This window comes from Phascolarctos cinereus, unplaced genomic scaffold (genome assembly GCF_003287225.1).
Source record: "Phascolarctos cinereus isolate Bilbo 61053 unplaced genomic scaffold, phaCin_HiC Scaffold_726;HRSCAF=1367, whole genome shotgun sequence".
NCBI classification, from domain to species: Eukaryota; Metazoa; Chordata; class Mammalia; order Diprotodontia; family Phascolarctidae; genus Phascolarctos; species Phascolarctos cinereus.
Window position 1 is genome coordinate 385,098,649 of NW_027556098.1, and position 26,079 is coordinate 385,124,727.

The 26,079-nt window shown below is 48.3% G+C and overlaps 1 protein-coding gene and 1 long non-coding RNA gene across 3 annotated transcripts; one reads left to right on the forward strand and one right to left on the reverse strand.

The window, feature by feature from the left end:
* Nucleotides 1-300: 300 nt before the first annotated feature.
* Nucleotides 301-4,967, reverse strand: LOC144454219 (uncharacterized). The gene is made up of 3 exons (XR_013482539.1): nt 4,857-4,967; nt 3,320-3,525; nt 301-579 (listed from the first exon to the last, which is right to left on the reverse strand). It is a non-coding gene; the product is annotated as an uncharacterized LOC144454219 (long non-coding RNA).
* On the forward strand, nt 3,519-25,723 carry FAM131C (family with sequence similarity 131 member C). Of its 2 annotated transcripts, none has more exons than XM_020973099.2 (7): nt 3,519-4,226; nt 15,849-15,964; nt 17,118-17,153; nt 17,437-17,530; nt 20,306-20,488; nt 21,343-21,453; nt 24,431-25,723. In XM_020973099.2, exons 1-7 carry the CDS (start codon nt 4,205-4,207, stop codon nt 24,745-24,747), a joined length of 879 nt encoding a protein of 292 aa, XP_020828758.1. In that variant the 5' UTR covers nt 3,519-4,204; the 3' UTR covers nt 24,748-25,723. The 2 variants fall into 2 exon arrangements, with proteins under 2 accessions (XP_020828758.1, XP_020828764.1); XM_020973105.2 differs by lacking the exon at nt 3,519-4,226 and adding an exon at nt 4,279-4,672.
* Nucleotides 25,724-26,079: the final 356 nt, after the last annotated feature.

Below are 26,079 nucleotides of genomic sequence, written 5' to 3' on the forward strand. Positions count from 1 at the left end.
TTTTTCTTAAAGAATGAGTCAGGCTTGAAGCAAATCAGAATAAACTACATTTGATAGCACAGCTACCTTGCTATGTTATGAAACACGTGTCTGCCTTTGTGAGGGATAGGGCTGTACCTGCAATTTCATTGGTTAAGGAGAACTTCCAGTGACGACAATCCTTCTACCACTGGAGGTATTTACCTTCTGTGGTACTTGGTCTTAGAGAGAGGCTTAGAGCACTGAGAAATTAAGTGATTTGTCCAGTGAAATACCTAAACTGTGTGTCAGATGCAGGACTATGTGACTCTATTAATTATATAGTTTTGATTAAATCTTTTATTGTAAGAACCAGTAAAAATTATCTTTTCATTAAAAAGGGGGGGTAGATCTCTAGAATAGGAGAGTTTAGGGGTACATTGGAAAACATAGTTGAGATTACAACAAAATATATCAATCAAGTATATTTTAAAAAATAATAATAGGTGAAGGTTAGGCTCCTTATGTCAGATTGAGGCTAGATTCATCACATGGCTGGAAATGTACTGTCTTCAGCAAGGCCATTGTTACTTCAGTAGGCTGTCGGTAGGAAGAAGTCACCTTGAGAATTAAAAGACAATGTTTGATATGAGAAAGCATAGCCCCTCCCCCTTTGCAAAAGTGGGGGACTATAGTTGTGGAATAGTGCATACAATATCAGACTTTCTTTATAAACTGATTGGTTTTGCTGAACTGGGGTTTTCCCTCCTTTTTATTTATTATAAGAGATGGCTCTTTGGAAAGAGAATTAGAAAGGATACAATGGGCAATATAATAAAAATGAAAACAAAATATATTAATAAAACTATATTTTTTTCAAGGCAATATCTGAAGGGGAACTGTTCTCATGGGCAATAGTGATACTGAGTGATGTTCCTAGAGCCCTTTAAGTCTGCAAGCACTTTCATTTGTTCCTCGTAGAAGTTTGTTACAGAACAGTGACTCTGGAGTCCAAGGATGTGGGTTCAAATCCTAGGCCCCTCATTAGTGAGTGATGTGACCTTAGACAAATCAAGTCTTCCTAAGCTTGGTCCATCTCTTCATCTATAAAATGGGGGAGTGAGACTAAATTATCTCTAAATTTTCCCTCCCAGCTCTAACATTCTGCATTCTAAGGTCTCTTCTATCTCTGACATTCTGTGTTCTAAGGGACCTTCCAACCCTGACATTCTGTATTTTGAGACCCTTTTTAGTTCCAACATTCCTTATTCTAAAAACCGTCCCAGCTCTGAAATTATTTGTTCTAAGAGCCCTCCCAGCTCTGACTTTCTTGTTCTGAGGCCTTTCTTAGTTCTAACATTCCTTGTTCTCAAACCGTCTCAGCTCTGACATTCTTTGTTCTAAGGCTCCCAGTTCTGACATTCTTTCTTCTAAGGGCCCTCCTAGCTCTGACAGTCTGTGTTCTAAAGATCCTTACTACATCTGAAACCTAGACTGTTTAATACAAGCAATGTGGGCTGTCTTTGTTGCATTTGTGAAATCAATTGGTCTCGGTTCAAAGTAGTGAGAAGACTATCTCAGGAGATCAAAGGACCTTGGTTCAAACGCCAGCTCTGTCATTTACTCCTTCTGTGACCTTGGCCCAAACGCTTCCCTCTCAGGGTCTGCTTCCTTATTTGTCCAAGGAGGGATTTGAACTCGGTGACTTCTATGCTCCCTTCCAACTTGGACTCCAATGAGATGCCAGACTTCACTGTGCTAGTCCCCCTCAGTAAGCTTGCATTGACTAATGGCTGCAGAGAGCAGCGTTTTCAAGGAGGAGGATGTCTCAGACTCTGCCACTTTCTGGTTGTGTGTCTTTGTTGTTGTTCAGCTGTTTCAGTTGTATCTGACTCTTGGAGTTTTCTTGGCACAGATACTGGAGTGGTTTGCCATTTCCTTCTCCAGCTCATTTTACAGATAAGGAAACTGAGGCAAACAGAGTTAAGTAATTTGTCACACAGGGAAGTCTGAAGCTTGGATTTGAACTCAAGAAGTTGAGTTTTCCTGACTTCAGGCCTAGTGCGCTATCCACTGCACCACCTAGCTGTCCTATCAGCTGTGCGACCAGAGGCAAATCTCTTGCCTTCCCTGAACCTTACTGTCTAATCCGTAAAATAGGAAGATAATATTTGTGTTGCCTACCTCACCAGGCAGCCAGGCGCCTACTTTGGCCAGATGCCTGCCACACCAAGCATCAGCTAGGATCAAATTAAAGAATGGCTGGGCAAAGGCTTTATAAGTGCCATGTGAAGACCTCAAAGGATTCTGGTCATTTTCCTGGTAGCTAAAGAGAAGCACAGGCTTGGGCAGGAACACTAACAATGATGCATTTTGTGGTAGCAGTAGCAACAGCAGCAGCAGGTAACCAAACCTGAGGCTTCCAGGTCATATTTTGTTGGGGCCCTGAGTTAGAGGGGAGGATATTGAAGAACCCCCATTTTAGAGCTGTAAAGTGCCTTAGGGATTTCATAGATGAGGAAACTTAGGCCCTGCAAGGAGAAAAGATTTCCCCTAAGGGGATCCTGGTAGTAAGAAGTAGAACTGGGATTTGAACCCAGATTGTTTGACTCCAAATGTGTTATTCTTTATACTTACACTTTATACAAATTGTCTCTTCAATTCTATTCAACATACATTGATTAAGCACCTACTGTGTGCTAGGGACTCAGCTGGGCACTGGGGATATGCAGACAAAAATGGGAGCAATCCTTGCCCTTGAGAAGTTCACAAATAGATAAATATACTTCAAAACTTTGCGGAGCTGTAATTTCCTCAAGGTGGATATTCCCTCCACAAGTACAGATTTCGGCCCTGCTATAAATTAGAAAATGATCTCCAGGAGTTGCATCCTATGAAAAACACATCACCCTGTGGCCAGTGACTGGTCCTCAGATAATCTGCAGGATGACTTACTTACTCTCACAGAGTTTGGAGCTTGATAAGACCTGTCAGACCATAAACTCCAAAGGCACAGATGGCCTTGGACAGCCCAGGGTCTCTGCCACACCACAGTGAGGCATTAGAGCAGGACTTTAGTGCAGGGACAGATAAATATAGTACCGGTAAATATAACATGAATTAGCAGAGGAGAGATGCCATGAAAAGAGGCTTTTTAGCTAGCAGGATTGAAAAAGCTACTTGGAAGAGGTGACCTTCAAAATAGATCTTAAAGGATGGGAAGAAGGTCCACAGGTGGAGATGGAAGATAATTCCGGTTGTAGGAAACTCATTCCTCTCTTTCCACACAGCTGAGGGCAGGGAGTGTCCAGGCAACTCAAACCCCATCCCCCATCCAGTCCCTGGATGAAAGGAGACTCACCATTGGTGACTCCCCGGCCCCTGGCCTTCCCAGCCTCATCAACAGGTGCTTGGGAGCTCGGCCCTTCTCCGCGGCAGTGAGAAAGCTAGGCAGGGGCGGGGCCCTAGCTTTCTCCTCCAGGGAGCCCTCAAGGCTTTGCCCTGGTCCCCCAAGGGCCATCCAATCCCACTCGCGGTGCAAGCAAAAGAGGAGGGATTCTGAGAGAGCTGCAAAAAAGAAGGAAGAGAAGTAAGATAGAGAGAAAGAGGGAGGGGAAAAGAGAGAGAGGAAATAGAGAGCGGACGGTGAGACTGAGTCGGGAGCGAAGCAGAGCAGGGAGGGACAGCCAGAGCAGAGGGCACAGCGGAAAGGGGCACAGAGCGGAGAGGGGCAGAGCGGGGAGGGGCACAGAGTGGAGAGGGGCACAGAGCAGAGAGGAAAGCGAGGCACGGTTGCGGAGAAGGACAGAACGCGGAGAGAGGGAGGAGGGGACTTGGCTACAGCGGGCGAATCCTCCGAGGCTTCCTGCCTGGCAGGAACCAGAGGCGCTGGCCCGGCTCCCCGCGCCCTCTGCCTCCTCCCGCAGCCGCTGCCGCTACTCTTCGGCGTTCACCCTTCGCCTCCCGCGCGGTTCTCACGCCCCTAGCCCCGGCCCCCGGCCGCAAACTTCAACGGGGCCCCCAGGAGCCCTAGAGAGCGTCGAGGGAGTCCGAGGCGCGGGCGGGGGGCGCGCCCAGCCCGGGCCCAGGGGGCGTGCGCCTGAGCCTGGCCCCGTTGCTCGGGCCGCCGGGCCACCCGGAGCTGGGGCCGCGGTGGCGGCGCAGTGGCACTGACTGGCCCGGGAGACATGAGCGGCCAGCCCAGCCCCGGACGGAAGGAGGACGGCCGCTCGTCGCTCGGCCCGTGATGGGCTCCTGCGTCGCCCGAGGTGAGGACGCTCTGAGGCCGGAGGGCTGGGTCCGAGGAGACCTTGGAGAGTAGGGGAGGGGGATCGTGAGCGAAAACACGTCTCTTTGGGGTCCTGTTTCCTGTCCCTCCCACCCAAGGACAGGGACTTGTTTATCTCGGGCCGCTGAGCACGGGGGCGCTGCCCTCAAGCGCTCCAGGACGTCCCCCTCCTCAGTGGAGATTTCCAGGGGACTGTCCTCGACTCCCACCCGGGAGCAGCCGTCCAGCCTCTGAGCTGCAGCTCCCTGGAGTACGGGGCCCCCAGGGGCTTGGCGCCCCAGGCAGGGGGAGGGCTCCAGGGAGGCTGGCACGGTACCCGACACAGCGGGTGTTCTCGGAGAAAGCTGAGGTCACCCCCTCCCTTCAGTGGTCGGACCCCGGGGACCGACGCTAGCAGCCGGACTGGGGGCTAGTCCCTTACCTCTGGTAAGCTTGTTCTCCCCACCCCCATCCGTATTACCACTACCCCTTCTGTTCCCCCCCCCCCCCGCCCACGCCACGGCCACATACACACACACTCACAGACACAGACACACACACACACACACACACACACACACACACACACACACACACGCCTCCAGTCCCCAGCCCCATCCCCAGAACTGACCCCTTTCCTGGGAGAGAAGAGTCCTGCAAGTCTGAAAAGCATCTTGCTCTGGCCCTCCATCTGGGGTGTGGAGAACAGCCAAGAGTGGCTGCAACTCTCTGCCTGGCACGAGGTCCAGTTAAGATACATCATTGTGGATTCTGGCTCAGCACCTTCCCCGGAACCCCTTCCTGCCTTCTCCGATCCAGACTTTCCCAAGGATCTGATTCCCTTCCTCTAAATCCCACCTCGGAAAGGTTGATTAGGGTTTAATTGAGGACTATCACCTCACTCCTTCTTAGACCTCCAGTTGTCAGAAAAAAGGCAGCTCCCCTTCTCCCTCCCCACTCCAACCTTGGGTCCTTCTCTTTGTCTTCCCCAGAGCTCCCTTGCTTGTCCTTAAAAACATAAAAGCAGATCTTTCCCCAAAACCATTTTTAATAGCAGCTTCTGTGGCTTTCGGTGAACCCAGGACAATAAGGGGAGGGGGAGGCAAGATTAAGGAACAAGGGCTTGTCGTTCCATAAAGGCACAGGGATTTCATCTGCTGTGCTTGATCGTCATAACCACATCAGGCAATCGGGGGCTTGTGCTCTGGGTACAGCTTCCAGAGTGTGTGTGTGTGTGTGTGTGTGTGTGTGTGTGTGTGTGTGTGTGTGTGTGGAGGGGGGTGGGGATCCTTCCCAGAGACCCAGTCTGACTGCAGAAAGATCAGTGGAGTTCTTCACAGAGGCATCGAGGTGGATGAAATGATCTCCAAAGGTCCTCTCATCTTCTAGGAGGCTTCAAGTCATGCTCCCTTTGTGCCCCCCACCCCACACCCCTTTTCTGTGCCTCCCAGTCCTGCACATCAGTCAGCTGAACCAGTCAGTTATCAATCAATCATATCTCATTCAGTCAGAGCAGATCCCTTAGTCTAATGCCTGGGTCGTAGTCAGTGAGTAAAGTGTTATTAGTCTGTCCATTGTCATCCCTGGGGTTCTGATCAACAGCAGCTTCTTTGGCTTTCCCTCCCCTCTCTCTTTCTTTCCTTTCTCCTCCCCTTCTCTTCCCTTCTCCTCCCTTCCCTCCCTCTTCCCTACTTCTTTTCCCTTCTCTTCCCTCCCCCTCTCTTTCTTCTCTTCCTGTTCCCTCTCTTCCTTTTCTTTCTCTCCCCCTTCCCTTCCCTTCCCCCTGAAGCAAGGTTTCCAGGGTAACCACATCACTGGGCTAGTTTCTTAGGGCCAGCTTCCTAAGCCATCATGCCCTTCCCCAGCCCCACTCCTATCCTACTTATGGGTATCAGGAGAATAGATCTTTGCTTGGGAAAAGCTTTGGCCACCATAGGGTGACAGATGCAGGCGAAGCCCAAAGGCAACTGCTGCAGGCACAGGAGGCCTGACCAATGGCTGAACTCCCCAGGACTATCCCTGGGAGATGTGAGCTGGAGCAGACTACACCATGAGCCCTCTCTTGCCCCTTAATGATCTTCCCAACAAAATGTGGTTACTGTGAACACCAAAAGTAATGGGGGAAGGCAAAGGATGTCACTGAGGGAAGAATGAACAACCCAAAGGGTGTGAGAATCTTGTGTAAGAGGAGTGAAGCCTGCTTGAATTCCAATTCTGACTGACTAGCTATGTGACCTTAGGCAAGTCATTTTAACTTCACTATGCCTCAGTTTCCTCATGGGTACAGTGAAGTTAATAATACTTGTCCTTACTTGCCTCGAGGAGCTATCAAGTGACATACGAGTTGTTTTTCCTTAATAATGGATATATACTGGGCCTTTGGGATGGCTCTGGTGTAGATCGACAACTGATAAGTTGATTGGGCAACAATGGACTGAAAAACTCACTTCCAGACAATCAGTTGGCAGATTGACAACTGACACCCTCCCTGACAACTGGAGGCACTATTGCCTCCCTCACTGACAGACAACTGGCCAGCTAGGGAGCTAATGATTCATTTACTGCCTCTTGGCACTAGATTGGGCACCATGGGTCCTGAGTTCAAATCTGCTCTTCCACTTGCCCTAAGCAAGTCTTTTTACCACTCTGATTTCTCTTCTGGTCTAGGCCCCATTTGTAGCCCCCAACATTTTGTAGTATATAGCCTTGGCTTTCAGTTGACTCTCTTTTTCAAAGCTCTCCTGGGGTCAGCCTAGGCCCTGGAGAAACTATCCATTCTCACACCCCATGGTAAACACAAAATCTGGGCCAGTCACCACCTCCTTCCCCTTTCTGTCCCACCCCCTCCTCCCCCCAACTTGTGTTTTAGTGTGATGGACTAAAGGTGTCCAGGGTTGTGTATGAATGGGACAGGCTAAGGGCAGCCAGGTGTGACTGCTATAAAGTGTGTCTATTATTGTGGCAGGTTAGGGCTGGGCAGGTGTGCCAGGCATAGGATGCGTCTATGTGAAGTGTCTATGCGTCTATGACAGGCTTGTGACAGGTATGAGGTTGTGTCTATGTGAGTGTGACAGGCTGAGGGTGGCCAGATGAGACAGGGTTAGGAATGGGGAGGACCAACATCGCCTCAGTTATGTGCAAGGATGGGCCATTAGGAGAGTGAAGTTCTTTGAACACAGCCAAGCCTAGGGATTTCTCAGGCCAAGGCTGAACTTTTCCCAAGGACCCAGGGCACTGGTGAATTGGCTTAATTTATATGCCTGAGTTCCTACCTCCTTCACTCTGGATGATCCACTCATCCCTCCCTCTGGCTTCCCCATTCCTCTCAATGACCCCCCTCCATCTGCTCACTGACCTCCCTATCCTGACTGTGGCCAGCACCCCTCAGTTGTCCTCCCTATCCTCGTTACTGACCTGTCAACCTGAGGTACCCGTTCTCTCACTGAACCAGGCCAGTGAGTCCACATCCTTCTTCCTGACATCTCAACCCTCTTAACCAAGCTCCCATACCTGCAAAGACCTTTTCTTCCTTCTTATTGAACCCTCATCCTCACTGACCTCCCCATCTTCTTCAGTGAGTACTTCTCCCTTCACTGACTTTCCCCAGCCTCCTCAACGAGCCCCATCACTCTCCCCATTCTTTCACTGAAACCCTATCTTCAGAGCATGGGTGGTCACAATCAGGGAAGGCTCAATTGAAATATACAAACACACTTCAAAAGGCCTCGGCCCTGGGGTTAGCATCTGCATAGAACTAAAGCTAATCTCTATCCCAGGTCACCCACCAGTGGCTGTATACCTGCCATACCCTCCTCAAGGCCCAGCCTGAGAAACAGGGCTATCAGTTATTCTTCTGTTACCTGGGCAAAGATTCTACACTGACTCAGGGACATCCCCCTCCACCCCCACAGCTGGGGCCCTCTGCCCTCCCGCTAAGACAGCTCAGTCCAAGCATCTGGATTTGGAAGGCTACCTGGTCTCTGGGTTATACTCTGTAACAGCAGAAGACCATCTGCTGTCAGGATGGATGTGGACTAGAAACTATAGGTGGGGTCTTAGATGGAAAGAAAAAGCCGAGATGACTTTCCAGTTGTCTTACAGTATATGCTGATGAGTGTAAAGTGTTGAAGAGTGTTTCCAGAAATAGTTTTGCCAACTGCGAGGGAGGAGGCAGATGTCACTGACAATCTGAAGAGCCCATAGCAAATAGGTCTCCAGTAATGAAAAGTAATGTTTAGTCTCAGAACACATTAAACAGTAAATCCTCTTTGATTCAGATTTCTCTGATTAACATTGAATCACAGAGCACTAGTGATAGGAGGAGACTTAGAACATCGAATGTCAAAGCTGTGAGGGCCCTTAGAAAACAAAATGTCAGAACTGGGAAGGCTCTTAGAACACTGAAAGTCAGTGCTAAGAGGGCCCTTAGAACCCAGAATGTCAAAGCTGGGAGGGCCCTAGGATAGAGAATGTAAGGGCTGAAAAGTCCCTTAGAACACACAATATTAGAGCTAAAACATCCCTTAGAACACAAAATGTCAAAGTTGAAAGGGGTTTTACAATATCAGGAATGGAAGAGACTTTAGAACACATAATTTCAGCACTAGTAGGGCCCTTAGAACACAGAATGTCAAAGCTAGGAGGGCCCTTAGAACCCAGAATGCCAGCCTCAGATGGACCCTAGAACATAGAATTTCAGAGGTGGAAGGGACCTTAATGTTTCTCTCATTTTACAGATGGGAAAACAGATCCCAAGAGCTGATGTGGCTGGAGTAGAACTTACGTCTCTGATTTCCAGAATCTGGCCCAGAGTTGGAAACATATTCTGGGGATGAAATACTTCACTATGTTTAAGTGGTAGTGGGAACGGGGGAGATGATAGGGAAGGGGAAAGGGAAAGGAAGTGGTGTTTACCAAATGGATGTGCAGTGTATATGCATGACTTAGGTTGAGATAGAATAAGTTTACCTTATTTAAAAGAATTATCCATTCTTGGATGCTTTGGAAGCATCTCTGGGCTTCAAGCTCCTCAGATCTGTGGTCATTTAATCAGGTCACCTCAGGAGCTCTCCTCATTGGTACTTTTTCAGTCTGCAAGTACTTCCTTTTCCCCAAGTAATCAATAATTCAGATTTGGCACAGATTCAGATTGGCTTGCCTGCCATCCCCAATTCTCTGTCCCCAACTACTTCTAATTAAGGATTCATGAAGAGTTATATAGGGCTTCAATTTCCCTAAAGTGAGGGGCTTGGTCTAGATCAGGGGTCAGCAAATTATAGCCTGCAGGCTAAATCCAACCCAGCCTATTTTAGAACGGCTAGGAGCTAAGATGATTTTTACATTTTAAAACAAAGTTTTATTATATTTAAAAACAGAAAATATTTTGAATTTATATATGTACATTGTGTCTTAAATATAAAAATATTCCTAGTTCCTCGGGAGGTACAAAAACAGATAGTGGACAGGATTTGACACCTAGGCAGTAGTGTGTGGGATCTGTAGGCTAGAAAATCTCTAAGGTCCAGCTCTCACACTGTGTTTATAACAGACCAGGGATAGCCAGGTTAACAGGCTTAAGATGCATTTATGTGAGTGTGACAGGGTAAGAGTGACTAGGTTGCATCAAGTTTTGACATTTTATATTCTAAGGTCCCTCTCAGCTTTCACATTCTGTGTTCTAAGGGCCCTCCCAGATCTGACATTCTGTGTTTTCAGAGTCCTCCCAGCTCTGATATTCTATGTTTTAATATTTTTTCCTGACTTAGACATTCTATGGTGTCTTGTATGTGCTAGATGGTATTTATCTGAGTACAGTGTCTGACACTGCAGAAAGACAGTCCAGTAATGGTGCAAATTGGCCGCAGATCATTCCCAAGGTAGCCAATGGAAAACACAGTTACCTGGGTTTCTCCCTACCCTTCCACCCAGGAAGCTGAGCCTTCCTTCTTTCTCCATGCCAACTTATCCAAGGCAGAGTAGGTTTTTCTCTGAGCATGGAGGCACACTGAGGCCCAGAGAGGGCTGCAAACAAGCCAGAGTCACCCTTCTCGCCAGAGATCACAAGAATCTGGAGTCCTCCCATCTTGAAAGGGAGCCTCTAGGCCTCAGAATCTCCCCTCTTCCATCTCTCCTTAGAGGCTCCCCAGTCCAATGAGGAAGACTACCCCTGCTTTTGAGGAACCCTCATCTGATAGGAGAAGCCAAGTTTCTGACCTCAGGGAGCTCCTAAACTGAGTTGGAGAAACAGAATGTATCATATACACTCTAGGAAATGCTCAGAAGAACATTTATAAAGCAGTAAATTAATAAGTTCAATTCTTTAGCACACACTGAACCCTCAAGTGTCGGTATGAAAGGCTTAAATCAGGTTAATCCAAGGAGACTTCATGAAGAAGGTGAATTTAAAGCAATGTTTTGAAGGAGGAGGGACACTGTCCATAGGATGTTCTTGGCAAAGAGTGGCTTGTCATTTCTTCCTCCAGTGTGTCCCCATTTTACAGATGAGGAACTGAGGCAAAGGGGGGTTAAGTGACTTGCCCAGGTCTAGCTGTCTTAGGCCAGATTTAAACTCAGACCTTCATGACTCTGTGCTCTATCCACTGTACCACCTAGCTGCCCCAGAATGGTTTATTGAAGGAGCCAAAAATAAGCTGACGTTAATATGTTAATACCTGACATTTCTATAGCACTTCTAAGGTTTTCAAAGTGATGTGCAGACAGACATTTCATTTGAGCCTCACAGCAATGACGTGGGAATCAATGCTACAGACATCATTATCCCCATTGTATAGATGAAAAAATGGAGACTCAGAAAGGTGAAATGATTTACCCAAGGTCATATAGCTGGTCACTGTCCAAAGCCAGATTTGAACCCAAATTTGTCCTTGTTCTATAACCCTAACAGATTTAGAGGGAATGAGGATGGGCAGGGAGGGGAAATGGAGGGATGGGTGTCTGCTGCTGCAGAAAACTGAGCCAAGGGTTCTGAAAAGCAATAGGAGCTGCACAATCACTCTATAAATATCTCTTCTCGAGGGCGAGGGAAGATTGGTAACAGCCAGGCTGTTCTCAGCCAAGCCGCCACGCCAGGCTGGATCTCTGCACCTGTGGTGGTGACTCACCAGGCAGAGGGAGGAGGCAGCATCCTCTCCCTCTCACTTGGGGGACTGGGGTAAGAGGAGGGCAGAGATTGACCCCATTGTGCAGAAAGGGAGACTGAGGTCTGAGAGAGAAGGAAGTGATTTGACCTGCTCTCATGGGGATGGTACAAAAGCTAACAGTCCCCACTTCCCCATCTTGAAAGCAGAAGTGTGGCCATCATTTCTTAGGACTGATGTTCTAGAATCTGTTAGAATAATCAACATAGAGGGCACGGAGCTTCTTGGTGGAAACAGAGAAAATATAGGGTAGGGGAAGAGAGGTAGAACACCTGGGTTCAGATCCTGACTTTAGCATTTTCTCAGCACCTTTCTCAGACTAGTGCCATGCACATGTAGATTGTTGACTTAAATTTTAATAATGTGACCTTGGGAAAATTACCTAACCTTTCTGTTCCTCAAAGGGTCGGATGAGATCCTTCAAACTCGAATATTTTGTGAGGGAGCTGAACAGGGGTAAAAAGGGAGGTCTTCTTCCCACTGCATGACTTTGGGAAGTATTTCTTCTCTCTGACCCTCTGATGTCAGGGAGAGACACAGACTCAAACTGAGCCCTCCCTGCGGGCTCCTCAAAGACTGTGAAGTCTTTAGAGGGAGACAGCTCCTTGAGATGCCCAAAGGAACTGAGCTGAGTCAGGGACAGGCTCAGTTGTATACTATATAAATATTATCTAGAGGGAGGCTGACCAGTGGCTTTCCAGGCTGAAGTCACCAAAGAAAGGTTTTAGACCCACAGCAAGACAATGTCGCACTAGACACAAAGAGGAACTTCCCCAAGTCAAGGGGTCATTACATACTACAACAAATGTACTGAGGAAAGAAATAACATCTTTCGCTCTAATTTCTTTAATAAATGGAAAGAAACAGCCCGCTTTGATGCAGGAGAATATAAGACATGACCTCTAAGTGCCCCCAGGAAGCAAACCAGTTTTAATTCTACCGTTTTTGTTGAGAAGGGGAAGGAGGGTTATTCATTCAGTCACCATGAATTTGTTAAGTATCTACTACATGTCAGCCACCTTAGCAAGTGTTGGGGTTTACAAAGAAAGGCAAAAAGCAATAGAAGAGCCAGGCTTTGACCTCAGATCAGGGGTAAGCCAGGATTCTAGAAAGGGGGTCTGTAGTTACTGGGTTAGATCTGCTAGGGCAGTCAGAGGTCCAGAGTTCAAATCTCATAGTCTGCTGCTAACTACATGAGTGACCTTAGATGAGTCACTACCCTGAGGTGAGTCCTGGGTTCCTCGTCAGCAAACGGATGCCAAGATTGCCTTTAGTTGACTAGAGGAGAGGCTGGGGGGGAGGGGAGGAGTGTTGCTAGAGATCCAGGCCCTCCTTGTGGCTGAGCTCCCAGAGGACAGAGCATGCCCATCCTGGGGGAGGGCACCCTGAGCTATGCTCCTGCCTGGGTCCCCTCTCTCCATCCCTCTCAGGCTGTGTTTTTCCAGTGGCCAGTGACGCAGTCGGCTTGGTCCCAGCTGGGGAAGGAGGAGCCTGTGACTCCACCCAAGGCTGGTTCATTACCTGATGTCTCTATGGCAACCACAAAGCCCAAGTCCTGAGGGGGAGCGGGAGGCAGGAGGCAACCAGCTGTAGGCTTGGACCCTGGAGAGGAGACACAGGAATGGGAAAGCAGACTGGGGAGGGACCAAGAAAGGCAAGGTGGTGAAAAGAGCCCTCTCTGGTGGGAAGGATTGAGCACTTGGCTTGGAGGCAGACGACCTGGGTCCTACTCTGCTGCTAAGCTGTGTGGGCAAATCACTACTCTTGGAGCCTCAGTTTTTCCATCATTAAAATGGAACCAACCCCAGGTGGCTCCTCTGATACTTCCATCTTGCCTCTCCCTGCCCCAGCCCTCATCCCTAGGAGGCACGAGAGGGTGTTGTCATAGGAGTAGTGAGGGCCCCACAGGCCTTTGGTAACATCTTTCAGTAGATGTGTAGAGGGCTCATCGATATTCTTATTCATCTTGAGAGTTCAGTCTCTATGAAAGTGAGGTCATGAAATATCAGAGCCTGGAGGGTTTTGAGGACATTGAGTGCTAAAAACAGAACATCAGAGCTGGGAGGGTCCTTAGAACAGGATGTCAGAGCTGGGAGGACCCTTAGAACACAGAAGGTCAGAGCTGGGAGGGCCCTTAGAACACAGAATGTCAGAGCTGGGAGAGATTTTAGAACCCAGAATGTCAGAGCTGGGAGGGTCCTTAGGACACAGAATGTCAGAGCTGAGAAGGCCTTTAGAGCACAGGATGTCAGAGTTGGGAGGGCCCTTAGAGCACAGAATGTCAGATCTCGGAGGGGCCTTAGAACACAGGATGTCAGAGCTGGGAGGGCCCTTAGAACAAGGAAAATCAGAGCTGGAAGGGCCTTTAAAACTCAGGATGTCAGAGCTGAGAAGGGCCTTAGAACACAGGATGTCAGAGCTGGGAGAGAGACCTTACTTAAAACACAGAATGTCAGAGCTGGGAGGGCTCTTAGAACACAGGATGTCAGAGCTGGGAGGGCCCTTAGAACACAGGATGTCAGAGCTGGGAGGGCCCTTAGAGAAGAAGGCTCAATTTAGAGACTGCTGGATGGAGGATTTGAATCCCTGTTCTGCCACTCACTGTAACCTGTGTGTTCTTGGGCAAGTCACTGAACCTCTGGGCCTCGATCTCCTCCTTTGTAAACTGCCCTGGACAACTATGCCCCTTTCCTCTTCTCCTTGGCGTTGGGTGGCCTCTGCATCTTACGGAGGAAGAAATGAAGACCCAGAGAGGAAAAATGACTGCCCAGAGGATCTGGATCTGGGTCTCCTCACTCTGTTCTTGTGTAGCCCCCCACCATCCTAAATGTTGTCCCTCCCCCAACAGAGCTTCAGATGGGCTATACTTGTAGAAGATTTAAAGGCACAGTGCCTGGGACATACACAGAGGTGTTTAATAAATGTTTGTTCTCTTCCCTAAAAATAACAACTTCTAGCTTGCATCTGACCTGTTACATGTAGGTATTTGTGGCCCCTGCCCCTACCTCTGGGAAGCCTTTAACTCCACTGTTTTTCTCAGCCTCCTTCATGCCTCCAGGCCTTACTAGGCTGAATTTGGGGGACATTTGGCCTATCAGGTTGGGTTCTGCCCCAGGGCATCGAGATTCACCCCAGGGAAGATAGAGAGAGCTAGAGTCTAGGGTGAGTCTCCATAAGAAATCTTCCACCCATTCTCCCAACTGAGCATCTGCCCAGCTGTGCCCATCACTGCCCTGGGAAGGACTCGCCCCAAGGTGAGTCACTCCTAATGAAATATCTCTCTGGGCATCATGTCATTCCTTCTTCCTTGAACAGTAAGAGGGCAAACTGAAGCCCAAGCCTATTGTCCTATCTTCCTATTTCTCAGCTTCTCAGAGGCTCTCCCTTTCTTACCATCTCAAGACAAGTCAACAGCCCCAAAAGCTGATGAGATCTTAGGTTGACTCAATAGAAGCTTGGTGTCCTGAATGAGGGAGGACCTAGATCATCTGTTCTCTCCCCTGATCAGACCAGTCTAAGGTATTGTGCTTTGATCTGGACTTAAGATTGTAGGAAGAACACTGTCCGTCCAGAGGAGGGCCTCTGGGATGGGGAAAGGAGCACAGATCACGCCGTGCCAAGACTGGTTAAAGGAATTGGGCATATTTACCCTGGAGAGGAGAAGGCTCTTCAATAATTTGCAATGTTATCATTTTTCTCCTTGGGCACCAGCTGGCAGAACTGGAAGCAATTGGGTATATATGTTGCTAAGAGGCAGATTTCAGCAGATTAAGTTGGGAAACATTTCCTGACATTTAGAGAGTCTTCAAAGTGGAACAAGTTGGGGGTGGTGGGTTCCCTTACACCCAAGTTCTTTAAGAAGAGACTGGGTGGCCACTTGTTGAAACAGGACCTCCTATACCAGCTTGGGGGGCGGGGAAGGAGGAAGGCTCTGTGATGGTTGAGGAGCCTACCCATTCCAAGATTCTATGCATCTCTCTCTGTCCTCTCTCAGATGGAGCTGCCTTGGGAAGGTCAGGCTTTCCTGAATTGGCCAGGCCCCAGAGCAGTATCTAATGGCCCAGGCTACCTTCAAGGAAAGGGATTAAAGGGCAAGGTCCAACCTAGGATATTCTCTGAAGCCAGTTTTGCCCTGGGGGCAGCAGGAAGCCAGACAGAGAATTTAGACACCACCTTTGACAGGGCTCCTTCAGGGGCAAACCTGGCCTCAGACACTTACTAGCTGTGTGACCCTGGGCAAGTCACTTTATCCTATTTGCCTCGGTTTCCTCATCTGTAAAATCATCTGGAGAAGGAAATAGCAAACCACTCCAGTGTCTTTGCCATGAAAACCCCAAATGGGGTCACAGAGAGTTAGACACGACTGAAAACAACTGAACACCAACCACCACTCCTTCCCTGCCTAACAGAGGCTCCCTTCCTCCATCTCAACCCTTTCCTTTAGCTCACAGTCTTTCTTCTTCCAGAATTGTTCACAAGTGCCCACAAGGACTGCCCTGTGCCCAGGGACATAGACTGCCCAGCCCCGGACCTCCCCTCTGGCTTCTTTCCCCCAACTGCTCCAGACCATGTCACCAGCAAGGTAAATGATATCCCTGTGTTCATCCACCCCACCCCAGGCTATACCTGGATCCCTATTTCCCCCTTAAAGAGGACACCACTGGGTTGGGAACCCCTTCTGATCCTCTGCCAATCTTGATGATTCTGTAGCAGATTCAGATTCCCTATGTCTGTGGTGTTTGAGGTGGAGCCAGAGCATCTAGGTTTGAATCCTGACTCTGCTATGGGCTTGCTTATGTGATGTCGGTATCTTTATCTGTAAAATGAATGGTCTGGACAAGTTCCTGGTAGGGTACCTTGGAAAGTATGCTGGATTTGGATTCAGAGAAGATGGGTTTGAACCCTTGATTTTGCCTCCTGATTTCAAATCCTCCCTTAGATGACACTAATTAGCTACATAATTCTGGGAAAGTCAATTCCCCTCTCTAGGCCTCAGTTTCCACATCTGTAAAACAGAGATAATAGCACCTACCTCCCATAGTTGGTGTAATGCTTAAATGAGATAATATGTATAAAATGCTTTGTAAAAATGTGGACTATTATTACTTGTGTGACTTTGGGCAAGTCACTTAACTCCCCTCCAGCCTCAGTTTACTCATCTGTAAAGTGAGGGGGTTGGCTAGATAACTTCTGAGGTCCCTTCCAGATAAAGATCTATGAAGATAAAATGAGGTTATCAATTTCCCAGTGACCCAGGCCCTTGGATTCAGGCATCCAGCAATAGCTATATTAATTTTCCAAACCTGCTAGCAGGCACTCAGGCCTAATCCCTGGCTATAAACCAGCTGGTCACTGGGCCCTCTGCTTCCTTCTAGGAACACAGAATGGCCATACTTCTTTGATGAACATTCGTGGTGTAATTAAGTCAGTTAGTCCACAAGCATTGATTAAGTACCTACTATGTGTCAAGCACTGTGCTATGTTCTAGGAATACAAAGAAATTAAAAAAGACCGTCCCTGCCTTTGAGGAGCTTCCAGTCTAATGGAGGAGACGCCACGTAAATAACAACACACACAGAAGACAGAGAGAGCAAGTAAAGGGAGAATTAGAAAGGGAAAGGTGTCAGGAGCTAGGGGGACCAGGAGAAGGCCTGCTTTAGAAGGTGGGATTTGAGTTACCTGATGCTCTCTTAGAAATTAGATCTGCCTGAATGCCCTTTTTCATCTCAATTTAGGAAAAACAAATGGATTTCTGTTGGGATCCCTGGCAGGTCAGTTGACTTACCCCAGTCTCCCCCCACCAAGCCTTTACCCCATGCCTGGCCCCTTGGCATGCTGTTACCCTTCATATGGTCCTTGTTGGGTCCTGTGGGAAAAGTTGGGGCAGAGGGAACAAGGAGGGCTCTCAACACACCAACCCTGGGCTATCCCTTCCCAGGCATCTCATTCCATGGCCCTGGCCCAGCATCTGAGATTGACGTAGGAGGAAGGGAGGGTGTTGTAGGACTGGGGAGGGGGCTGCCCATTGACCCTCCCTTTTTCTTCTCTCTTCAGAAATGCTTCCGGACACCCAATGGCTTCCTGTCTGAGTCCAAGACCTGCTCTAGTAACTACAATGTGGCTGCCCTCGCCACCTCATCCCTAGTGGGTACGTACAGGCCCAGAGCAGCCTTGTGGCTTGAAATTTTTAGCACCTAGGACAAATGGCACAACATTGAGTTCAAAAGACCCAGCCTGCTGAGGGAGATAGACACTTGCTAGATGAGTAGGGCAGCTCATACTAATCACAGATTATTGTTTGTCCTTCATTCTCAAAGAGGACCATGACAACAGGAAGGTGTTGCCATGACTTGTAAATGAATTGGATTTAAGCGAGGCGGAGCTGTGCAAAGTTACCAGCCTTACATTCTCCTCTGGAGCCATCTGGGTCCAGTGGCAAGATGCAGCTGCCCCAGTGGGGACCAAACTAGCCAGTTCTAGTTGGGCAATGTAATTCCTCTCCTCTCTCCTTCCCTGTCCTCCCCTCCCCTCTCATCTCCTCTCTTCTCTCCTCCTTTCTCTCCCTCTATCCATATAGGGTTTTATACTCTTACCCGAGGGTGTTGTGCCCACAGGAATGTAAATTTTGATTGCTGAAACCTCATAAGATATCTCGGGGCTTACAGGCTAGATTTCTTTCTTAAAGACCATGCCTTAAACCCAAATCACTCTGGCCCTCACTGATTGGCCAACAATATGTCCCAGCCTAAGCCCCAATTGGTCATTGTTTGGGCCTTGATGGCTCGGAGTAAATGTAAATAGCAACTGTTTCTGTTTTGGCCAGAAACCTGAGGTCTTTCCCTCCCAGGTTGATTTTTTTTTTGACTAGGTAAAAAAGGCCATTTTTTGCCTCATTTCTTACCTAGCCTTAATCATTGAATGGGTGTTGCCTCAGTCAAACTGAGACCTGGGAAAGATCTTAGCTTAAAAAGGCCAAGGTCTCCCACTGCACTGGGACCATTTCCAGTCATTCTGATCTATATTTTGCCACTGGAACCAGATGGCTCTGGAAGAGAAAGTGAGGCTGGTGACTTTGCACAGCACTGCCTCACTTAAATCCAATTCACTTGCAAATCATGGCATCACCTTCCTGTCATGGTCCTCTTCCAGGACAAACAACAACAGATGAGCGGGGCCTGGGGTCATAGAGTGGGACTGAGCTAGAGAGGAGTTTAGCTGGTAGACGTTGCCACAGGTAGGCAACTTCCTATTTTGCATCATTATTCTTTCCGCCTAAGTGCTAAACTTAATTGTTTCAATTGCCCTGGGACAAAGCTAAACTAGGTATTAAGCTTAATTTTTTTCCAGCTCTCTCTAAATTTTGGTGCCCTAAGCCAAAGTGCCAGCTGCCCCACCCTAGGGAGACCTCTGTATAGACCTTTGGTCTGGACCTGCTGCCTTCTACCTTTCTCTACCAGGGACCAGACCCTAGAAGACCTGGGTCAGGAAGCAGACCCTCCAAGAATCAAATCAACAGTAATTTATCAAATGTCTGCTATGTGCCAGGCACTGTACTAAGAGGGCTAGACCTCAAAGACTATGTATTTAAATGAGTAAGGAGAAGGACAAGGGCAAACACAAGGAGGTAGGAATGAACCACGTCACACCTGTTGGGGAAAGAAGAGGAGCTTAGCTGGACGTTGTGCCTGGGAGGCATGAGAGACTGGCTTCCCCCCACCACACACACACACAAACACACACACAACATGGGCCAGGCTTATTCCTATCACTGCTTCATGCTGTTTTCTCTACATGGATTGCCTTCTTCATTACTCTTTATCTCTCCATCCTTTAAGGCTCTGTGTAAGCTCTGCCTCCTCTAGGGAGCCTTTCTCAATTACCCTCATCATCAGCTCTCTCCCTCTCCTCCAAGAGGAATATGATGTGGTAGAAAGGACCCTGGATAGAGGAACAGGACTGGAATCCTGGTTATACTACTTCCTACCTGTGTAATCTTGAGCAAATCACTTTACCCCTCATGGATCTCAGTTTCCCCATCTATAAGATGGGGTATTGGGCTTAATAATTTCCAAGGTCCCTTGCAGCTCTAGTCTATGAATTCTTAAAGAACTGGCTGAACTCCTTTGAGCAAAAAAAATTATCTGAGGATCCATTGATAGGTACTGCTGCCAATCAATAATGCAGAGCTATGATAAAAACCAGTTTATTGTGTATACAAAAATCAGTGAGACCAGAGCAGCAGTTTCAGTCATCTCATATAGGTTTTGGTTACATAAACAGGATGGGAACAGTGGAATTTCAAAGAGTAAATAAGAGAAGATGATGATTTACAGATAAAAGAACAAATGGCAGAAGGGGAAGGTCTGCATCAGGTAAAACAAGGTACTAACCAGTTAACACCAGAGCTGGTATTTCAAGCAGCAAATTTGCAAACAGACAGAGCAGGAACTAACCAGATAACAGTAGGCTATAGTTGATATCTCAGCTCAATTTGACACCCTAGCTATTTTATGTGACCTGCCCATCTTAAATAAATGGTGGTAAGAAAGGTAAGCTAGAAATTCTCTTATCACACTATTCTACATTATTCTTGGTCTAGTATACAACATGCAACATTTTTGTATTTTTGGGTGGTGGTACAAATATGGTGGCATATTGCAATATAGGATCGAGAACTTTGGCTCTGTTGGTAGAAGACCTAGGTTCAAATTCCACTCTGGTACTTACTACCCGTGTATGACCTTGGACAAATCACCTCGCCTCCCTGGGCCTGCATTTTCTCATTTGTTAAGTGAGGGGCTGAGACGAGGTGGCCTCTGGGATCCTTGCAGCTCCAGGTTTGTGATCCATGCTACGGTGGGCATTGGCACATAGGTGGGAATGGGAGGAGGGGACAACTGACTCAGTTTCTTGCTGTGTCCAGGGGTGGTGCAGAGTATCAAGGACCATATCACAAAGCCCACAGCCATGGCTCGGGGCCGAGTAGCCCACCTGATTGAGTGGAAAGGCTGGAGCGCCCAGCAGTCAGGCTGGGACCCCTCACCAGCAGAGGAGGAACATTACAGCTACCTCCCTGATGAGCTTCGGGAGGCCCGATTTGCAGCAGGTCAGTGGGAGCAGCGGGTTGGGAGGATGGGGAAGCCAGAGAGCAAAGAACCGGTGCCTAGGTCAAGGCTCCATGGAGCCTTAGATGACATACTTCTGCCCAAAGGCGAGGCTGGAGAGGAAGAAGCACTGGACAAGATTGAAAGACCCAGATTCAAGTTCTGACTTTCCCTCTCGTTGGCTTCAATCCTGAACAAGACAGTTAGCCTTAATGAGCCTCAGTTTCCTCATCTACCAAATGGGGATAAGCTACCAACCTTACAGGGTTATTGGGAAACAAGTGTTTTGTAAACGTTACAGCAATATAGAAATGTCAGCGATAATTATTGGGTCAGTGCTAGACCATTGGATGGATATCAGATCATCAGATAGGCAATAAGTCATTGTTTGGGTGTAGGATGGGCACCTATAGGATGAGCACTAGACCATTAGATGTACATAGTATTATTGAGTAGGTGGATATTAGACCATTGGATTAGCATAACATCATTAAGTGAGCCTTGGACCATTGTAAGGACATAAGATCATTTTGTGGGCATAGCGTGCTTAGATGGGCTTTGGACCGTTTGGCAGTTGGAATAGGATTTTTCCTGGGCACTGGACCATTGAATTGGAATAAAATCATTGGGTGGGCACTGGACCATAAGGTACATATAGGATTGCTAAGTGGGAATTGATCCACTGGATCATTGGATAGAGATTGGATGGGGATCATTGGGTAGGCATGGGAAAGAGCCTAAAGAGATCGCTGCTCTATCAGTCTCCCTCCATTGAACCTACCCATTTCAGCTACCAGGGAGACATAGGGTAATGTCTGCCACCAGCTCTAGCCTTGGTCTCTCCTTCTCAATACAGGTGTTGCTGAACAGTTTGCCATCACTGAGGCCACACTGAGTGCCTGGTCCTCGATAGAAGATGAGGAGATGTGCCATGGAGAGAGTTCCCAGGATGTCATCCCCCTACAGGGTATGTTCCCCTGGGTGCGGGTGGGAGAGCAAAAGGAGAGAAGATGAACAAGTCAATTTAATTAATTCAGAAAGAATTTATAAGTGCCTTCTGTGTGCCAGGCACTGTGCTAAGCAGTACATAGGTTAAAAAAAAAACCTCTCTGCCCTCACATTCTCCTGGAGGGAGACAAGAAAAAACAAAAAACCACCAAAAAATCAAATTATATAGAATAATTTTGTAATGGAGAGGTCACAGTTAAAGAGATTAAAAAGACCTCTTATATTGTTGTTCATTTGTTTTAGTCGTGTCCAGCTCTCCATGACCCCATTTGGGGTTTTCTTGGCAGAGATACTAGAGCGGTTTGCCATTTCCTTCTCCAGCTCATTTTACAGATGAGTAAACTGAAGCAAACAAGGTGAAGCGACTTGCCCAGGGTCACACAGCCAGTAATTGTCTGAGGTCACATTTGAATTCAGGTTTTCCTGACTCCAGGACTGGTGCTCCGTCCATTGCACCACCTAGCTGCCCCCTAAAACAGGTGATAGTGAATATGGAAAAAAAGTATCAAACTTTACAAATGTCCAATAATCATATTCTGCACGAGGGACTAGTGATTTCTTCAGAACCTGCACTCTGGCCTGCTACCCAGACAGATTATAACAGCTCCTTCCTCCTATGCCTTGGTAGACAGTCTTCATGAGTCACTGGGTCTAAAAAAAACCCCATCCCCCCAGTGGCCAGCTCTCTGGTGATGAGTATCTCTGAGCTGAGTCAACTCTCCCACATTTGACATGGTTCCAACTTGCTCAACTGTGCCAAGGCCCACAAGACATTGGCAAAGCCTTGGGGAGCCCAGGGTCACCTCCATGCCCCCATGAGGTATCAGAGGAGGGACAGCTGAAAATGATTATAGGATGAGATCATTGACAAATTTTTTTTAAAGCATTATCTACGTGTCCTCTACCCTAATGCACTGTGGATGCTGTCATTAGAAGGGCCCCTTTATGAATGGATGAGGAATTTGTTGGTAACAAGGGAGCAAGGGAGTGACATTGAAAGACAGCATCAACCTCAGGTGCCTGTTCACCATGCAGGACGTGCCAGAAGTTGCCAGTGGGCCGCAAGCAAGGACAAGAACGGCCCTTCCCCTAAGTGGGGAGGGCAGGAGGACCAGGGCTGGTTGGGATTGGGGTCGGGAAGAGAAGAGGCGGTCCCTGAGTAAAGAAAGGGAGGGTGAGAGCATGAGAACGTGTTATAGAAAATGCTTTGGGACTTGGAGTTTTACTCTTGGAATTTTCCGTTGACCCAGCATCATGCACCATCCCTGTCCAGCCAGAGCGGATGTTAAGGAGCAACACTAGGTCAGTGGAAAGAGCCCGGCCTCAGTCTACCTTTCCAGTTGCTTTATACATCACTCTCCTTCACACACTCATCAATCCAGGCCAACTGGCCTCATACAGGGCCAGGGGGGTTATGAGGCTCGAAGAAGACCGTGAATGTAGAGCACATTGCAAACCCTAATGCGCTCAGTTATTAATATTATTATTATAAGACCAGCTTATTTATTACCAGCTAGGTGGCGCCATAGTGCACAGATCTCTGTGCCTAGAGGCAGGAAGAGCAGAATTCAGATCTAGACTCTTATTAGCTGTGTAACCTTGGGCAAGTCACTTAACGTTTGTCTGCCTCAGTTTCCTCAATAGTAAAATGGGGGTAATAATAACATCTACCTCCCAGGGTTGTTGTGAGGGTCAAATGAGATAATAGCTACAAAGTGCTTAGTGCAGCGCCTGGCAAATAGTACATAAATGCTTATTACTTTCCTATTATTATGAATAATAATAATAGGCTTCCAAGTCTGATGAGGACTTCATTTCCTGAACCTTCTATTGCACTCCTGCTGAGCTCAAGCAAGATTTATAGGGTGATATAGGAGTGTATTGGTAAACATTTAACAACCAGGCTGGGGGTGGGGGTGGGAAGGGAGGCAGGAAGGATGGAGAAGAATGTATGCAAATCCTGTTAACACTTTCTCCGTCACTTTCTTAAGTCTGGAAATCAACAAAATGATAAATCATCCTGATTGGTAGGGGTTGCTGATTTCTGAGATGTAAATTTTCACACTGAAAATTTCACAATAGGTCTAGCAAGTCAGAGCCGGCTCCCACTCTGGGATGTTCCAGAAGTCTTAGTACAGTTTTCTTGTGTAACTCTGCCTTCTGAATCATAGGAGAAACATTCAGTTTGTTCGTCAAGTCCAGTTTTACTGGACTCTGAAGCTTAGGAAATTTAGGGTGAAGATAACTCTCTTAGAGCACTGGACAACAACAGAGTTTGCTAGAGTGATGGCATCCCTACGTATATAGGAAACACCTTGTATATGACCTTCCAGCTCCCATCTCTGGGCCTTTGCACTGGCTGTCCCCCATGCCAGGCATGCCTTCCCTTTCCACATCCCTAGTTTCCTTCAAACCTTAGCCAATTCACCACCTCCTTCCTATAGCAGGTCATTCTTTAACCCCTATCTTTCAGCTGCTAACACCTCCACGATAAAAAAAAAAAAACACCTTGTATTTGTTTTCAGTAAAAGCTTACATCTGTTGTCTTCCCCGTTAGAATGCAAGCTTCTTGAGGGCAGGGGCATCTTAAGAGGTGACCAGCAGCTTTCTTGCTGATTGATTGATTGGCCTTGAAGACAGAATTACATAGGTTAGCGGTCCGGCTCCGATATCTGGTGCCACCATGGCTCACTTAGCCACAGCCTTCCCTAGCCTCAAAGAATCAGAGATTGAGAGGCAGAAGGGAGCTTAGAGGCCATCCAGGCCAACCTCCTCATTTGACAGATGAGAACACTGAGGCACAGAGAGCTCATGTGATTTGCCCAGGGCCACATCCTAAACAAGGAGATCTGGGGACGGGAAGGGGGTCCCACGTGAAGGGTAAAGGCAGGGAAGGGTCAGAGCCCAAGCCTAACCCTCGTCTCCTTTGCTTCCAGACCTCGGGAGCATCTACCTGCAGGACAACCTCCTGAATGGGCCCTTGCTGGAGGGCAGCCTCCAGGCCTTCTCCTCCTCACTCTCCTCATCTCTGCCTGCCCCTGGCCTGCCTGCTGAGAGCTGGGACTCCCCTGAAGAGCCGTCTACAGCGGGACCATGGCCTCCCAGCCCTGAAAAGCAGCAGCTGTTGCTGCTGCCAGGAGAATCAGATGCTGGCGAGGGCCAAGCCCAAACAGAGTCCAGGACCCAGCTCCACGGCTCTCTCCACTATGTGGACAGCAGCTCCCTGTCAGAGGATGAGGTCTTCTATAACTGAGGCCAGGCCCTAGGCTGGCACTGGGCTGGGCCAGAGGAAGACACCGGTGGGAAGAAGGAGGATCAGGGCCCCCTCCTTTCTTCACTGACCCCATTGACCTACCTGCCCTGATGCTCATACCATGCCAAGGGGTGACACATGGGGCCTGCTTGCCCCATCAGCTGTGGCTCAGGACCACAGGGCATCAGAGTTCCCAATGTCTAGAGATGAGGGTTGCTCCCCTGTAGTGCACAGACTCATGCCTCTCTTTGGGTTCTCTGATATCATGATGAGATGGGCAAGTCAGGCACCACATAGGCATGGGGCCATGGTGGAGTCATAAAGACTCCTTAGGAAACCAATCGGTGCCTCAGTTTATCCCCTTGTTCAATGGGAGCCATATCCCCTTATCCCTTTCCTTTCCCTTTCTGTTTGGAAGTTAAGCTGGCTCAGGAGTCTTCAAGATGCCCCTCCTTCCCACAGCCTGTGACTTTCTTAGCCCTTCCTTGGGGCCCAGCAGAATACTGAGCTCTGTGACATCCAGCATTGCCCCTGAAAAGTCCCCCTGCCACCTTCTTAGTGGGGGCATGGAGGGCAGTGGAAGGTAGCAAGGGATTGAGTGGGGTGTCTGAACCACTGGGTTCCATCCTCAGTTTCCCCACACATCTCACACTTCTATGGGGGGGGGAAGCTCTGTCTAACCCCTCACTCCTTCTATGCTTCTTCCTGCCCTCTTCCCCCAACCCTCCTATGAGGTGATGACTCCCTCCCCTGGCAGCTAAAGGCCCCCCTCTTGTCACTGTGACCGTCCGTCCACCCTCACACTGTAGCACTTCCTGGACACCCCAGGGGTTGGCTCCCAAGTTACTGGAGATCCCTCCCTGACATGTCCCAACAGGGCCCCCTTCGTGGACAGTCTTCTCTCTCTCCACCCTATCCCTCCCTTCCCCTACCCCCACGTTCTCTGAAGACATTAAAGTGGTGGATTTGCCCAGTAGCTAACATCTTGATCTCTTGGGGAGGGGGTAATTCTTGGGTCCCTAGCTCCATCAGAACCTCCATGTAGACATGGCAGAAACCTTATTGGGGAGCCAACCTTGGCCAGAGCTATCCTTTACTGTGATACCCAACCAACTGAGGCTTGATCTCCTGTGTGTGAGCTACACTCTGGACACTGCCTTTCACCAGCTGGGCTAGCAGCAGACAAGGGAGAAAAGCTTACTTATACCTGAGGCCAACCCTTCTGCTGGGAAGTAGAATAAATAAGGTTCCATATTCTAAGATCAGAGATCTTGCTGAAATGAAAATCACTGGAAACCCAGAAGTTCAGCTTCATCTTCCCTAGCCACAGAA

Coding starts and splice junctions, on each gene's coding strand:
- FAM131C (XM_020973099.2), top strand. CDS start 4,205: ATGGGCTCCTGCGTCGCCCGAG. Junction 4,227..15,848: donor GGGCTCCTGCGTCGCCCGAG/GTGAGGACGCTC, acceptor TTCTTCTTCCAG/AATTGTTCACAAGTGCCCAC. Junction 17,154..17,436: donor TCTGTTGGGATCCCTGGCAG/GTCAGTTGACTT, acceptor TTCTCTCTTCAG/AAATGCTTCCGGACACCCAA.